This window comes from Zingiber officinale, chromosome 7B, assembly GCF_018446385.1.
Source record: "Zingiber officinale cultivar Zhangliang chromosome 7B, Zo_v1.1, whole genome shotgun sequence".
In the NCBI taxonomy this organism is placed as follows: Eukaryota; Viridiplantae; Streptophyta; class Magnoliopsida; order Zingiberales; family Zingiberaceae; genus Zingiber; species Zingiber officinale.
The window spans coordinates 119,732,448-119,749,748 of record NC_055999.1 but is presented as its reverse complement, the minus strand read 5'-3'; the positions used below and the strand labels follow the sequence as shown (position 1 = coordinate 119,749,748).

At 39.2% G+C, this 17,301-nt stretch overlaps 3 protein-coding genes across 3 annotated transcripts; 1 reads left to right on the top strand and 2 right to left on the bottom strand.

The window, feature by feature from the left end:
- Positions 1–29: 29 nt before the first annotated feature.
- LOC122007304 (probable protein phosphatase 2C 68) lies at positions 30–1,674 on the bottom strand. Its single transcript, XM_042563146.1, has 4 exons — positions 1,132–1,674; positions 695–1,042; positions 494–599; positions 30–412 (listed from the first exon to the last, which is right to left on the bottom strand). The coding sequence occupies exons 1-4, from the start codon at positions 1,657–1,659 to the stop codon at positions 102–104; spliced, it is 1,293 nt and encodes a 430-aa protein (XP_042419080.1). The 5' UTR covers positions 1,660–1,674; the 3' UTR covers positions 30–101.
- Positions 1,675–3,026: 1,352 nt separating this feature from the next.
- On the bottom strand, positions 3,027–6,070 carry LOC122007305 (tropinone reductase homolog At5g06060-like). Its single transcript, XM_042563147.1, has 6 exons — positions 5,895–6,070; positions 5,605–5,812; positions 4,698–4,914; positions 4,468–4,574; positions 3,267–3,447; positions 3,027–3,179 (listed from the first exon to the last, which is right to left on the bottom strand). The coding sequence occupies exons 1-6, from the start codon at positions 5,993–5,995 to the stop codon at positions 3,109–3,111; spliced, it is 885 nt and encodes a 294-aa protein (XP_042419081.1). The 5' UTR covers positions 5,996–6,070; the 3' UTR covers positions 3,027–3,108.
- Positions 6,071–12,166: 6,096 nt separating this feature from the next.
- LOC122007301 (aspartic proteinase PCS1-like) lies at positions 12,167–13,902 on the top strand. Its single transcript, XM_042563145.1, has one exon. It carries the CDS (start codon positions 12,361–12,363, stop codon positions 13,678–13,680), a length of 1,320 nt encoding a protein of 439 aa, XP_042419079.1. The 5' UTR covers positions 12,167–12,360; the 3' UTR covers positions 13,681–13,902.
- Positions 13,903–17,301: the final 3,399 nt, after the last annotated feature.

The window sequence follows — 17,301 nt, the reverse complement described above, 5'->3', positions numbered from 1 at the left end:
AAAATATGATCGAAAAATCGAGATCGAGCAAAGAAAATCTCATATCACATGATCTTCATTTGGATATTTAGGCAGTTAAATGATACATAAAGAGAAGAAATCTAGTTACATGTTGATTCTTGTAGCGATTTCGCTGGCTTTCTCAGGTCGACGACGACGACAGTGACGTTGTCAGCGCTGTGCCTTGCGAGCGCCAGCTTTGCCAGCAGCGTTGCCGCATCTGAGCACGCTTTGTCGCTGTTCAGCGCCTTCGCCCGGTCGAAGCACGTGCGGACCACGTCGCAGGCCATCTCGTTGGTCATCACGTCCCACAGTCCGTCGCTGCCGAGGAGGAGGAACTCGTCCGCTTCGCTCCGCTCCGTCACCGTCACCTCCGGCTCCGACGTCACGTAGGGCTTTAAATAGCCGTCGCCTGTCCACATCGAAGAAAAAGGTTTAATTTTTGAGGATGGGTGAGAAGATTGAGGTTCGCCGGACAGCTGGCGAAGCTTACCTATGGCTCGAGACATGGCGAGCACGCCGAGAACTCGAGCGCCTTGCCAGTAGATAACGCGGCCGCCGGCAGCCTCGATCCGGCTGAGCTCATCCGGCCTGTCTGGCTGCAAGAACCAGAAAGAAGGGAAAAAGATTCAGTCGCCGATACAGAGAATTTAATCTGCAGAGGATGCTACGATTTCCTGTGGCTTATCGTTACCTTGTGATCGGAGGAGAGCGGGATAGGTGCGCCGCCGCGGCAAAGAACGGCGCGCGAGTCACCGCAGTTGGCCACAACGATATTTGAAAGCCCCACGACAGCGACGACGGCAGTAGACCCGACAGTGTCGCATTTCAAGGTCTGGAGCTCGCAGCGGCAGCGAGGGTTCGCCCGGCTGGAGCCGACGCCAGCGGCTTCGAGTCGCCGCGCGACCGCCAACGAATCCATAAGCGAGAAGCTCCGCTTCATCAACCCCGCCCACGCTTCCGGGGGTGGCGATCCGGGTCCCAGCCTCAACATCTCCTCTTCCACCAGTTCGTGCATCCGATCTCGGCACAGACCGGCCACCTTCGAACAGAAACATCAGATCGGTAAGCCCTAAATTTCTCAGACGGAAAAGAAAAACACAAGCACATAGAATAAGCGATGGATCTCACATGGGAGCAGCCATGGCCATCGTAGACGCCGAAGAAATGGTGAGTCGGCCCCGTCCGATCAAAATCAGGGCGGACGGAGAAGGCGTCCTCCATATCTCTACTCCGTCCGCAAATCGACACCACCCCGAACGCCGGCCGCTCGATCCCCATGCGCGGTGGCTCTAAACTCAGTCTCGTCTCCCCCACCGCCACCTCCCCAGAGCAACTCAACCGCCGCCTCTTTCGCCCCGCTTCCGCAGCCTGATCCCCGGCATCGGCGACGAGCCTGAACCGTCGAATCCCCATCCGGCGCCGCCTCTCAAGGCGCGATACGGCCTCGCGGGAGGCCACCGACGCCTCCTTCGCCACCTCGGCCACCGCCACGTCGCAGCAGATCTCCGCCATCTCCAGATCCAGAGCTACAGAGGAGCCGGGAGAAAACTGGACACGGCGACGCCTCATAAATGGAGAGGGAGGGGCAAGGCGGGCAACAGAAAGACCCTGCCGCGGGCAGATGACTCGACGATGCCCCTGCCCGCGCGTCGCCATCGCCCGCCCGGGGACCGCCATGACTCGACGAGGTACAGTTGTTGTCGACGTCAGCAGAGGCGCCGCTCATCGTGACCGTCCACCACTCAGGACGCGTGGCGCCCGCCACGAAAATCGTATCTTATCGTATCTCCCGTACAAAATTTCATTCTGCCCCACATTCTATCACCGATTTCTAGTTACTCCACAAAATTTCTGAATACACAGCTTAGTCCTGGATCTGCCACGCAAAATATCACGTTTCGACCAGTAATACTATAATATTTGAAACAAACAGGGCGAGTAGAAAAAAGTCACTAAAATCCTAGGAGGGCCCAAGTGAAGTTTTGTCAATCATTCCCCTTTATCTATGCGATTAATTCCCGTGTTCTCCACGACGGCCACGTGCCGGAGAAAACAGGCGACACCGGAAGCAGTCGCCGTAGAGTGGTTTTCTTAGCGTTGGAGGCTTCCAATCAGGGATACCTTACGTGTTCCACCGCAGGCATTTTAAAATATCTTAAATAATATCGAAATATTTTAATAATAATATTTTAACAAAAATTAAATTGTTAAGGAAATATATTTTTAAAATGTGCTATGAGGCGTGCGTGGAAAGGAAGCTGCGAAGAAGGTTTGGAGCCACGTGTCTGACATGGCGGTCACTCAGACGTGATTAGTGAGCTTGGAATGGTACGTGTTTAGCTGGCACAGCATTTAATTAATCGATTGATTAATCAAACTCCTAAAGCCGTGGGCGTGTCAGCATGGATGACTGGTTGACTGGCTAAAAGTCCAGTATGGGCTTAGTGCGGGGTATGTGTCATTAATGCAGGTCAACAAACCTTAAATATTGACTAGATGACATAATTAAAAAGGGGCACCTGTCGTTAAGCTGACTACACAAAATGGATACATAAATTTAAAATATTATTTTACAATATAATATAATAAACATTATACACAAAATAATAATTTTAAATAGATAAAAATTAAGAGGGCGTTTGATTTAGGGGAATAGGAGTGGGGATTGAGAATGGGAATCATTGATTGTCATTGTTAATGTTTGGATTATAGGAATAGGAATACAAATAAGGAAATGAATCCTTGAAATTGGGTAATAAATCATATAAAAATTAAAACTAAAATCCGTTTAAAATATATATTTATTTATTTATTTATTTATACAAATTATCACATCATCAATCATTCATCGAGTTAATCCTCACCCGTCTACTTTGACCATTTCCAAGTCCAACTAAAATATTGGTTGAGCTACCGGTTCACTGGTTCTTCTGAATATGATGGTAAAAAATAAATATTCTCATTCCACACTACAATGATTCTCATTCCGATTCCTATTCCTAGGAAAGAACCAAAACGCTCCCTAAAACAAGATCCGTTTAAAATATATATATGTGTACGAATTATGACATCATCAATCATGCATCGAGTTAATCATGAACCCGTCTACTTTGACCGGTTCAAGTCCAACCAAAATATTGGTTGAGCTACCGGTTCACTGATTCTTCTTAACAGGCCTGACGAATGGAAGAGTTAAATAGTTCGATTCAAATAAGAAAGGAACTGAGACGCAATTAAAAAGATCGAAGTCAATCGTCAGTGACCTGTGTACAAAGCGCCGTTCACGGTCATGCCTCCGTCGACGGATATTATCTGCCCAGTTATGAATGAAGCGGCAGGCAGGCAGAGGTAAGCCACCAGGGATGAAACTTCCTCCGGCTCTCCGACTCGTCCCAGTGGCGTTCGATCGACTATCCTTTGGACGAAATCTTTGTCGGCGAGAAGCTGCAAAGAAAAGAAGAAGAGGTCAGGTTGTCAGTGGTGCCCTGGCGAGAATATCGTTACAAACTTCAAAATGAATACCAAATGATAGGCAAACGTATTCACTGCACTGGTGAATAACTTATCGTGTCTACCAAACTGTATATAAGGCAGTAAATGAAGTTGAGGTCACTAACAAAGATTGTGAACTATTATTGAACAATATTATAAACTCACAAAATCAAATTCACTAACCAACTAAACGAGTTTAAAAATATATATGTTTCAAACAATGAAGCAAATTTGAATTAGGAGATTGATAATATTTAAATGAACAATACTTAAACTTGAACAACCATTTCAATGACTTGATTCATTTCAGATACGATTTGACTTAGCTCAATTACCTTATCAAATAAACTTGAATAATATAGTAATAGAATGGGCAAGAGCAGAATACTAAGTAGGAATAACGGGTAAAGAATAAACATTATTTGGATGTAGCATCCAGGGTATGAATAGGTAAAACAAAAAATTCACGGATACCCTACTAATTGCCTCTTACTAATCAGGATTCAATGCATTTAGTACATGTCTCCCTTGCCCTCTAACCCATTGCATGCACAAGGAGCACAGTAATAACTGATCCATTATAACATCGATTATCCCAAAGGGGAACATGGAAGGGGTTAAAAACGGATATCTTAACAATCACACAACTTAAATAGAAAATGTATCCCTCATTTTTCTTTTCTTTGGGGAGCCTTGTGTACTCATGAAGTGAACGAGCCATTCATGAGAATACAGTGGCAATAGTGTCTTTCATACTCTAGTACTCTTTACTTTGAAAACAATACAGTTAAACAAGCTACAACACTGATGAGGTACGTAAAGGAAGAGCAAGGAACTCGAGGTTTTCATATGCATCCAATTATACTAATTCTGACTAGTGCTCAAAATCAAATGTAGTAGAAGTATCAACGAAGCTAATTTGGAACATCTTCAAAGCACAATAACTGGAAATATGATAAGATAAGAACTTACATGTTCCACCATTGAAGTCTTGATGTACCATGGTGCAACAGCATTGACTCTAATGTTATCTTTTGCCCACTCACAGGCCAAGTTTTTTGTAATTTGATTTATTGCACCTAACAGAAACATAGAAACATAGTGATACAAAAATCCTCTAAGATATAAAAATAAACTTTGTTCTGTCACAGATGGGAATAATGGATCCATAGAAGTATCCACCATTGTTAACAAAGCATTACCTTTGGTTGCTGCATAAATGGAGCCAGTATTTATCGCTACCACCCCACCAACAGAGGAAATGAACACTATACTTCCTACTCCAGATGCTTTAAGAAGAGGATGTGCAATTTGGCAAAGATGGTAAGCTGAGTCAAGGTTTGTAGCCATGATCAATGAGAATTCCTCTGCACTATAGTCAACCGTTGGATTCCTTACATTTGTTCCAGCATTGTTTACCTTTATATTTAAAAATCAAGCTCTAAATTTCCGGTTTAGAGAATGCAGTAAGAGTATAACAAAACTAGGATGAAGCCTGACACATCCAAATTATCAAGAATACTCCTGTTTTATATTTCGGATATCACATCTCAGTATTATCACGTGACATGGTATGTTTCAGTAGTTATTTTCCCAATAGCAAGCATGTATCACAGTTTAATATGGTGTGGTGTTACAGTTTAGTGCGACAAAGTGTCAAAATTATTAATATGTCACGATTTTTTGTTTAGTACTTTACCAACAATGACTAGTACTACGGTTTCATGTAAATAGGTTATATAGTTCAATGTTATAGGTGTCATGATTTACTGATTGGTGTTTTGATAAGAGTGACCAAATGCCAAAGTTTTATATAACCGAGTGTGATGATTCATGATTCAGCATTACCAAATGCCACATTTTGTTGTTTAGTGTTTTACAATGTAGTTCAGTATTAAATGCATTATCAGCTCACAGCTGTTACGGTTTAGTGTAATCAAGTATCATGTCTCCCTAGATACTACAGTTTTATACAAAATCTCTATGCTTTCACCAAGGGTTTCATCCTAATTTTGTTCGCAATGAAATAGATATTATTCGTGTGTTACTGATAAACCCTAATTTCCCATTTAGGAATGCACTAGAAATTGGGACGTTACAGGCACTTACAAGAATGTTGAGCTTCCCGTCGAAGGCAGCAGAGACGTCCCGGATCAAACGCTCTCTCTGCTCCCTGACGGAGAGATCGCAGACGGAACCAGTGACGCGGAACCCTAGGGCCGCCCATTTGCTCAAGCACTGGGCGAGCTCGTTCTCCTTGCGGGAGCAAGTGTACACCGACGCCCCCAATCTCGCCAATTCCTCCACCACGGCGTGCCTTTTGGACCGAGCGTGAGTCAGGAAGTGGAAAAGAGGGAGGTATGCGACTAGGAAGAGAAGAAGGAGAGGAGGAGACGCACCCGATGCCTCTGGTTCCTCCAGTGACGAGAGCTATGGTGCCTTGGAGAGTCCATCTCGCCGCCGCAAGGCTAGCGCCGGCGCCGCCCGTCACTTCTGCCATCGCTAGGTCGACGGCTGTGGCTCTCTGCTTTCGCTTCTGTAGCGAACGGGCCGACCGCCGCCCCGGTAACAGCCACAACCCGGTCGGCCCATTTTCGTATCAGGACGAGACAGACTGGACCGGGTCCGGTTCAGCCCAAGTTCAGGCGCGCTTTATTTTTTTTCTATAAAAATATATTTTAAATGTTTAAAAATTCACAAAAATAGGAAAATAAAAACATATGATCAATTTTATAAACAAAAATATATATTTTTAGGTTGGACCATAGAAAACTTAACATCATGCCCTAGGGACCGAGTGATGCCTAGCTCAACCCACAGATTGAATCACTCTTGTTCAACTCAGCCCATGAGCTAGGTCAACTCAACATGACCTAAATTTTAATAGGTCATTCCTAGCTCGACTCAAACTACTACATTGTTTAAGATTTAGGGGACGGAATGAATATTTCCTTAGAATTATGATACTTTTAAGGAGCAAAGTGAAAAAGTTTCATGAGAAGCTACTCTTCTACTACACTCAATAATTTTGATCATGAAAGTTGCAAAGCTATCACTAGGGAAACACAAACAACACACTATACGACTCCTTAAAAATAAACTTCCTCTCCGCTTCTTTTACGAGTCCAACCACCAACAACCTACCCACCATATCACTCAAGAACCATGATTCTTGAACGATATACTTGGACATATCAACAAATATTTAACATGATTCTTATGAAACGACACCTAAATTAATCACCACGTTGATTATCAACACCATGACAATCCCATAACACGATACAATTTGACTAAAAATAATTAATTCACAAGATAAATTACTATTTACAAAAAAAGATAAAAATATATATAATATAAATCACATTGGGGGATAGTACAATGTCACATGTAAAGGAATACTCTAACTTTGTCATCACTTTGTCACGTGCACTCTTTTAAGTTTAGGGCAACTTTTATTTTAATTTAAATTATTAAAAAATAAAAATTACATCATTGAAACTTTTCACTTTACACACTTACTAATATTGTATCGAATAAAATTATGTTTATTTAATTTTTATAAACATGATTTAATAGGAAGAAGAAGCAAAGTCTAAAGTTTGGATAAAGTTCTTGTCCTTTCACTTCAAAAGCTTGAATGATTTGTATGTTTCTCTACGTGGATGCAATGCGTTCACATGTCCACCGAAATGACTTGCCTCTTCACCTACTGGCCATTCGATCCAATCGCTTGACCTAAACATCGAAAGTCAAACCGACTCCATCAAACTAACTATATATTCTCTCATTTACATTTACGTAAATTTAAAATTTTTATTCCCCTGACTATAGTGCAACCCTAACCTATCTAAATTATTATCTAGATATTCATGATTCAATTTTCAACTATATTAAATTTATAGGAATTTTTTTTTCAAATAAAATATATAACTAAAAGATACTGGACTCCTCAGCTGTTCACTCTTTTATCCTTTTATAAAATTGATCTATTTTTAGTTATAGATAACTTATCATTTTATATCTTAATAATTATCTTACTATTACATTTTCACTCTAATAAAAGGAAGGTCGATCGATGAAATTTTCGCCAATTCAGAATTGCTTTAATGAGATTAAAATTTTCAGTATCACTAAGTATAGTCATTATTGAGAATGATTAGTGTAGTTAATCTCTCTTTCGAATAGAAACAAAGGTGTAATAATTGACATCACTTGGCGTTTTCCTTGTGGTCTTAATCCCCATTTAATTGGATGTTTCCACAAAGAGACAGCTGCAATACATTTGGTGTATCTATCTCTCAATTTAGAGAGCTTCCATTCTACTGTTTTAAATGAGGGACGTAGGGTGAGTAAACACCGAACGATACGCGGAGAGGAAACGAAAGGAGGACACATTCTTTCGTTACTAGAGGCCCGATTTCGATGTTTGTTCCGAATCTTTTCAGTTATCCAATGATCTATCATCTGGAATAAACAATATCTTAAGAGTTTTCAAAAACAAGGTTGAGCTAAGGTGTAGATAAAAATCAAACATAAGGTGAGATAGTAGAGGAATCTCGAATCGACTTCAATTGTCATAAGGTGGCCTTTCTTTCTTCACAAGATGTCGATGATGATAATTTAACATACTCAAACATTGCATGTGGACCCAACTAGGGTTTAGCACGAGTCATGCTAGTTTCACTCCTCGAAATCCATTAAAGACAAAGGCACACTTACTCTTCTTGTTGTTCTTTAGTGCTGGACTGCACTCGATTTGACTAGTTCAAATTGATTAAACCGATTAAATTACGAATTAAAGGTCGACCTAATCCAACAAAAGTATCCTTTATAGAAAATCATAGCTAAGGGGCAACTAATGATGTTCCTAACTCGAAATTTGAACATTAAATTTTCATTTAATTTGGGCACAATAAATAAATTAATAGGTGCCATATTCAAATACGGGTCTCTATGTTCATACTATGATGTTACATGATGATTTAAATTCTATTAAATGATTACTATTTGAACACGATTGAATATTCTCTTCTAATTTTTATTCTTTATCGTATACAATAAATTGACTTTAAAGTAGATGATCATGTCTGAAATATATGAGTCAAATGAAGATCGGATGAATTATTATTGGTATTAATGGAGAGGCGATTAGGATACTTTTCACGTATGCATCTACAGGAACGAACCCCCACATGGTACTGACGGACGACGATGATTGAACTTGTGGTATCTGAGTTCTGCGCATATTCAGACAAACACACAGAACGCCAGCAACTAAGGAAAAAGTCCCCGAAGCAAGTCTTCCGACGCTTAAGTTGGGTATTTTTTTCCAGAAGAATAATGTACGAAGAAGAAAGAAGAGTAGAAGACAAGTGCGAATGTGTGAGAGAGCGTACTTACGCAAGGGAGAGGACCTCACTTTTTATATGGCAGTCCTTTGGAGTCTGACTGGTACAGGGAATATCGGGTGTCAGGACCTGTCTGGTGATGGAGGACATGTGGCAACCTTTTGTAAGCTGGAAGAAGGTTCTATTCGCAGATGACCGCAGACCGTTGGAATATTTCTTGGCATACAACAGTTATTCTCTAATAGGTGGTTATGATTCCCTGACCTTGTTGTTGTGTAACACCTTCTGTCTTGACCGGGTATGAATAGGGGAAGTTTGAGATGGTCGAGAATTGCCCTACTGGGAGGACCATGCCTGAATATAACCGAGCTATGGAAACCCAACCAGCCGGAGCAGGTCAGGCATCCCCCGGCTGCCCACCATGTCTCAGACCTGGGTGTCTCAGATCTGGGTCCTGGTCTGTAAGAACCCGATCGGGAATCATGTCGCTTATGCCGTTAGACGATTCTATACCGCTTCTTTCCCTGTCGACTGTCAATTCACACTGACTTCTAACTGTCACATCCTTTAACTTCTGATTGTCATGTCCCCTTGACTTCTGATTGTCACGTTCTATTGACTTCTGACTGTCACGTCCCCTTGAGTTTTGACTGTCTGACTTTATCAAATCCTACTATTATACACCGTATTCGTAGATAAAAATATCAAATTTAAATAAATAAAATACGTGGATACACGTGAATACCTAATATATAACAATTCAAAACTTATCCAAATTCAATTATCAAATTTTAAAACAGAAAATTAACATTTTTACTAAAATACTTAAGTTCTGCCCGGTAGATGAATTGGGAGAAGACCGTCTACTTTCAAAATTAATTGGGCAAAGGATAGTGTTAGCTTAACTAGACTTTAGTCGAAGATTTTTTTAATTTATTTTATTTTTATATGTAATTGTTTAGAGTTTCATCTGATCAATTCTAAATCGCCAAATCAAATTCCGATCAGTTCAAAATCTTTTTTTATGTGTAATTTCTATCACTGTTCTATCCCTCCTAAAGTCTTCAAACCAAATTTTATGAAATACCTGATTAGATTATAATTCCCGGCTCCACTATTGTTTGAGGTAAAATAATTTTGATCAAGATTATTTTAGGATAGTGTACAATAGTATAATTTAATCCAATCTATTCTAAAGTGGTATAACTTTAGTTAAATTAAATTATGATCGGAATGTTGTTTTTATATTTTTTTTACAAGAATAATGCCTATTTAACTATATAATAATTAAGGGGTGATTTAAAAATATATATATATTTTTATAATATTTAAATCTGAATTAAAAATAGAATAAATACAAAAAATTGTATAAAATACAAACTACAGGTTTTCAACTCAATGAAGTCTAATTTGGACACCAGCTATTATTAGAATATACTCTTCATGCTCCCTGACCTAACACAGAATCTGATTCTATCGAAATGATAATATTAATAATAAAATAAGAATTTATTTTGTCTCTCAAAAAATAGATATACAATTTATAAAAAATATTTAGCACGTGAAAAACCATAATAAATAGTTTTCTTTTATCGTCCAACAATTTCTAAAGTATCTCCTTCGTTCGCAAAGCTTTTATTCACAAGCAATTTTTATCTATTGTATTATCCGCTTCAACTTTAAGTCCTTTTCCTTTATGTTTGACATATTTTTCTTTTCTTTTCCTTTTTCAAAATGTCTCTTTTTATTTGACTGATCCTCTCACATTTGTTTCTCTCAGGAACGTATGAAATTATTGAGTATTCTACTTTCAAGTATAATTTACTGGATTAATAGGTAAATCATATTTTATTATTCAAAATATATTATTTTGTAATTATAGTGAGTAATGATGTCTCTTTTCTTTCATTCTTCTTTTTGGTTACCGGGTATGATTAATATTACCTGTATGAGAATCAAGATGGTAAAAGGTGAATATGTTTATCTTAGTATCCTTGCTAATTCATCCCAGAATCAACACAGAGAAGATAAATCATGGATAATTACTAACCTTTGGAATAGTGACTAACACATAAGAAAGACATTTACTTTGACTTTGTTAAGATTTAAATCCTAGACTTCATGATGATAACACCTCAGATGTTAACCATTAGATTATCTAAGAGGACATCCTTTTGAGGATCAAGGTAAGAAATAAACAAGAGTGTGGGAGTTTAAATAAAAGAGGAAGATAAAAATAAAGTAGTGTTTATAAATGTCTATGAACAAGAGTGTGGGAGTTTAAATAAAAGAGGAAGATAAAAATAAAGTAGTGTTTATAAATGTTTATAAAATTATACCTTCATTGACCGCCAAAGAGGATCCATATTGGTGGCCATGTTAGCCCGAGTCAGGCCATTTGGACAGTTCAACAAGTGAGGTATAACCCTCGATCCACCGCATGAATGAATCTCTCCATTTGCTTGTGAGTCTATAGTGAGTAAATAATATTTTTTTACATCAGGTATTCTAACTTAAGTCATTTAATCCTGGGATCACCGGTCTAATTTTATAATTTTTTTATCTATTAATTTACTAAAAATTAGAACTTGAGATCCATATACGTTTAAAAAAACGGAGAAGATATAAAAAAAAAACTAACAAGTTCAGGGGCGGATCTAAGGGGGGTGGCATCGATAGTCGCTCCTCCTTACTAACGGTGCAACTTATAATATTATGGGATTCCATTGATAAAGATGAATAATATCATCTCTTGTTTTGTGTAAAAATTAATTACGCTTAGCTCATATCGTGATCATCCTTCCATACTTAAATTTCTGGATCCGTCACTGAAAACGATCTCACCGCTTTACCATCGTCCAGACATTTTGAAGACATTTATAGTTAAAGGTTAGTGTTATTTGTAACAGCGATAATTAAAAACAGTAAAAGGAAATTTATATTTTATGGTTTTTTTGTAATACTATCCCATATCAATTTTTATAATAGTGATCATTATTTCGCTGCTATATCTTATTGAAAAAAAAAATGCAGAATTCATTTCATAGTATAACGGGAAAGTACTCGGATCGTTTTCAATAAATCAAAACTCATTTCTAATCGGATTTGATAGGGGCCCGATATTGAATTTTCACCCTTATTTTTCATCAAAAATCTATTTATTTATTTTTTCCTCTAAAATTGTAAGAACTGAAGAGCAACACAACACAACACTAAACTAAACTCTCGATTTACTCCTGTAATTATTATTATTATTTTTTATGGAAGCAAAATGGACCATTAATTCCTGCGGTGGAAAGATCATATTTATCGCCACAGAAATCAGAACGCAATAATTCCACAAACGATGGAAAGCCAATCACATCGCCACTGTCTCTGATCATCACACGGAAACTTCACAACTGCTTCTTCGTCCTCGCCCTCTTACTCTCCACCAACTTCGACCTCCTCCTCCTCCTCCTTCTTCCGATTCCGTCACAATCCGAAGTTTTTGATCCGAATTTAAGCAATCGCCATGGACGCCTCTGTTTCGAGCTCCCCTCTTCCTGTTCTATTACTGCTGCTGCTGCTTCTTCTTCTTCATGGCTTCTCTGTCGGGGGAGCTTCCGTTAATGGCGGAAATGCGGCGCCTTTTTCGCTCGTGCTGCCGCTTAGAGCCCAAAAGGCGTTGCCTTTATCGTCGGCGAACAAGCTCCTGTTCCGCCACAACGTCAGCCTCACGGTGGCGCTAGCCGTCGGGACGCCTTCGCAGAACGTGACCATGGTGCTCGACACCGGCAGCGAGCTCTCGTGGATTCTCTGCAACGCCAGTGAGGGGGCGAGGTTCGAGCCCAGCCGCTCAGCCTCGTACTCCGCCGTTCGCTGCGAGTCCTCCACTTGCCGCGACCGCGGGCGCGACCTCCCGATGCCGCCCGTGTGCGACGCCGGCGCCTGCCGCGTGTACCTCTCCTATGCCGACGCGTCCACCGCTGAGGGCGCGCTCGCCACCGACGTCTTCCGGGTGGGCCGCTCCGGCCCGACGCCCACCGTGTTCGGTTGCGTAAGCTCCGCTTACTCCTCCGCGGCCGCCGGCGATTCGGACGCCGCCGGGATCCTCGGCATGAACAGGGGATCCCTCTCCTTCGTGACCCAGAGCGCGATTCGCCGGTTCTCCTACTGCATCCCCGACCGCGAAACCGCCGGCGTGCTCCTCCTCGGCGCGGCGGCGCCGCCTCCCTTCTTCCTCCCGCAGCTCAACTACACTCCCCTGGTCCAAATCTCCCTCCCCCTGCCGTACTTCGACCGCGTCGCCTACTCCGTCCAACTCGACGGCATCCGCGTCGGCGGCGCGCTGCTCCCGATCCCCAAATCGGTCCTGGTGCCGGACCACACCGGCGCCGGGCAGACGGTGGTGGACTCCGGCAGCCAGTTCACGTTCCTGCTCGCCCCGGCCTACGAGGCGCTGAAGGCGGAGTTCTTGCGGCAGACGCGGGGGAGGCTGACGCCGCTCGGTGAGCCGGACTTCGTGTTCCAAGGGGCGATGGACACGTGCTTCCGGCTGAAGTCGATGGCGCCGCCGCCACGAGGGCTTCCAGGCGTGGCGCTGCTGCTGCAGGGCGGGGCGGAGGTGACGGTGGAAGGGGAGCGGATGTTGTACCGCGCGGAGGGGGAGACACGCGGCGGCGACGCCGTCTGGTGCCTCTCGTTCGGCAACTCCGACCTGGTGCCGATGTCCGCTTACGTCATCGGGCACCACCATCAACAGAACGTTTGGGTCGAGTACGACCTGGAGAACCGCCGGGTCGGGTTCGCGCCCGCCCAGTGCGACCAGGCGAGCCGAATCCTCGGCGTCTGATGAGCAATTCAGTCTGTTGGATTCGAATCAATTTGATGAGACCGTAGTCGAATTGACTCGATGTCCCAACCTCCTTCTTGATGTTGTCAATAGTGTACAGGTCAAAGTGGACTTATCGTTTTGTATAGGTCGATGAAAATCCAAGGACCAAACGGATGTTAAAATAGGTTCTATGTTTTGTCACAAGGAAGATCGTATGAATCATTATATGTCATGCTCAAATGATACTTATACTTAGTTTAGAATGGATTAATCTCACTTCCAGATTTATCCTATCGATGGAAAATTTTCATGAGATTGACCTATTTCAATAATAATAATAATAATAATCAAATTTTATTAGGTTGAATACTATAGATTATTCATTGAACAATTTTACAAAGTCTGCGAACCTCAATTTTGTTTTCATTCGGATTTGGATCAACATCGGCACCTTTAAATAAAAATTTAAATTGGTTGCAATATCATGATGATAGAATTTGACAATACAATAATATAATTTCTTTAATATTTTTTATTTATTTATATTATTTGATTAAAAAAAAGTTTGGTCAAGTTCGGGTCCACCCCTCTCACCAACCTCAATTGTCATGGACCATCCCGATTCATGTCCCGCTCTCCGTGCATAATATATATATATATATATATAATTTTAAAATTTTAAAATAATAGATAAATCTCAATTGTAGAGTAATAGACAACTCAACTATTGCTTAAGGAAAAGTTAGATCCTTTCTCGATATTTTTCAGGGCTGCAACAACAACAACAATAATAATTAAGTCTTTTCTCATTAGGTGGGGTCGGTTATATAAATTTTTTTACGTCATTGACCTCTATCTCCTATTATATCATCATTTATATTTAAATAAATTTTATCTTATTTTATTGTTACTAACCAAGTCTTTTTTGGTCTTCCTCTTCCTCGTTTGATATGCATGTTTATCGTATTTTCACATCGCCTAACTGGAGCATTTATTGGTCGTCTAAGTATATATCTGTACCATCTTAAACGTGTCTCTCGGAGTTTTTCCTCAATAGATACAACTCCGACTTTCTCTCTAATACTCTCATTTCTTATTTTGTCCATCCTCATATGTCCACACATCCATCTTAACATCCTCATCTCCGCAACTCTCATCTTCTGCTCATTTGCTTGAGTCATAGCCCAACATTCAGCTCTATATAACATAGCAAGTCTAACTACGATTTTATAGAACTTACTTTTAAGTTTAAGAGGTACTTTACGATCACATAAAACACTCGATGCTCCCCTCCATTTCATCTATCCTGCTTGTATTCTATGTAAGACATCTCTCTCAATCACTCTATCGTTTTGCAAAAATAATCCTAAATATTTAAATCTCTTGATTCAGGGCAACTTGTCCTCTCCTATCTTAACAATAGTTTCATTACTTTTAATATTACTAAACTTAAATTCCATAAGCTTAAACCTTTCCCTTCTAGTATTTTCCTCCAAGATTCTAATTTAGCATTTACTTTTTCACGTGTATTATCTACTAAAATAATATCATCTGTAAACAACATGTACCACGATACTGTATCTTGAATGTGCGTAGTGAGTTTGCCCATAATTAGTGTAAAAATATAGGGACTTAGAGCTGATCCTTGATGTAACTCTATCTTTATTGGAAATATTTCAGTTACTCCGCCTGAAATCTTTACTCTGATCGTTACATCCTCATACATATCCTTAATTAGTTTAATATATGTTATGCTAACACCTCTGTTTTATAAAATTCTCCATATAATTTCTCTTGCGACTATATTATAAGCTTTTTCTAAGTCATTGAATACCATGTGTAGATCTTGTTTTTGCTCCCGATATTTTTCAATTAATTATCTAAGAAGATGTATAGCTTGTATTGTTGACTTTCCAAGCATGAATCCAAATTGATTTTCTGTGATTTTCTTCCTTAATCTTTTTTTTATTACTTTTTCCTAAAGTTTCATAGTATGACTCATTAGTTTAATACCCCTATAGTTTGCACAATTTTGTACGTCTCCCTTATTCTTATATAAGGGAACTATAGTGCTTATCCTCCATTGATTAGGCATTTTTTTCGTTTTCAATATCATGTTAAATAATTTTGTAAGTCATTCAATACCTTGTTTCTCTAAGCACTTCTATACTTCTATCGGAATATCGTCTGGTTCAACGACTTTTCTATTGTGCATCTTATTCAAAGTTTGTTTTACTTTTGAAGTTTGAATTCTACGATAAAAATTAAAATTTCTATGCTCATTTGACCTACTTAAATTACCTAAGTTAAGTTGATCACTTAAACCTTCATTAAAAAGTTGATGAAGATACCTCTTCCACCGCTCTTTTATTTCTCCATCATTTATTAATATCCTATTACATTCATCTTTAATACATTTTATTTGGCTAAGGTCTCTTGTTTTTCTTTCTACCACTTTAGCTATTATATAGATGTTTCTTTTCCCTTTTTTTTAATCCAATTTTTGATATAATCGTTCAAAATTTTCATTTTTTGTTTCACTCACTATTTTCTTAGCTATTGTATATTTTTTCTAAGTTTTCATTGTTCTTACAAATATATAATTCCTTATAAGCTATTCGTTTTCCCTTCACTTTCTCATTCCACCATCAAGATTCTTTACTTAATGGTACAAGTCCCTTTGACTCATCGAGTACACTATTTTCAACTTTGATACCATCTTATCCTATGTTGTATTAGAGTTATCGTATATTTCACCTAATGCTTGTACTTCTACCTTTTTCTTAAATATATGTTGCTTTCCATCTTTTAACTTCCACCACTTAATTTTAGAAATTGTATATATTTTCATTCTATTGATACTATGTTTGAGGCGTATATCCAATACTACTACCTTATGTTGGGTAGTTAAACTTTCTCCAGAGATGACTTTGCAATCTTTATAAATCTTTTTATCTTTCTTCCTAACCATAAGAAAGTCAATTTGCGATTTATTATTCCCACTTTTGAATGTGAGTAAATGTTCTTCTCTTTTTTTTTTTTAAAAACGTATTAGTTAATATAAGGTCATATGCTATCGCAAAATATAATATAGTTTTTTCCTTTCTCATTCTCGTTCCAAACTCATAACTACTATATACTCTCTCATATTCCTTATTTTTCACTACGACATGCCCATTTAGATCACCTCCTATTAAAATAATTTTATTTGGTGAAATCTTTTGTAATATTTCATCTAAATCCTCCCAAAATCTTAATTTGGTAGCTTCATATAATCCTACCTGTGGTGCATATACGCTAATTATGTTCATAATTTTTTCGCACTATTATCTTAAGGGCTATAATTCTATCCCCTTTTCTAACTAGTCCTACAATTTCATCCTTTAACAAACTATCTACAATAATACTCACTCAATTTCTTGTTTTACTCTTTTCAGTGTACCATAATTTAAAACCTGAGTTCTCTATTATCTTTGCCTTCTCGCTTGTTCATTTCGTCTTTTGTATATACAAAATATTAATTATTCTCTTAATCATCATATCTACTACCTTCATTGATCTATCCGTAAGAATTCCTATGTTCCAAATCTTAGATTATTAGTGTTTTTATCATATTTGTTCTTATTCAATCTATGGTGT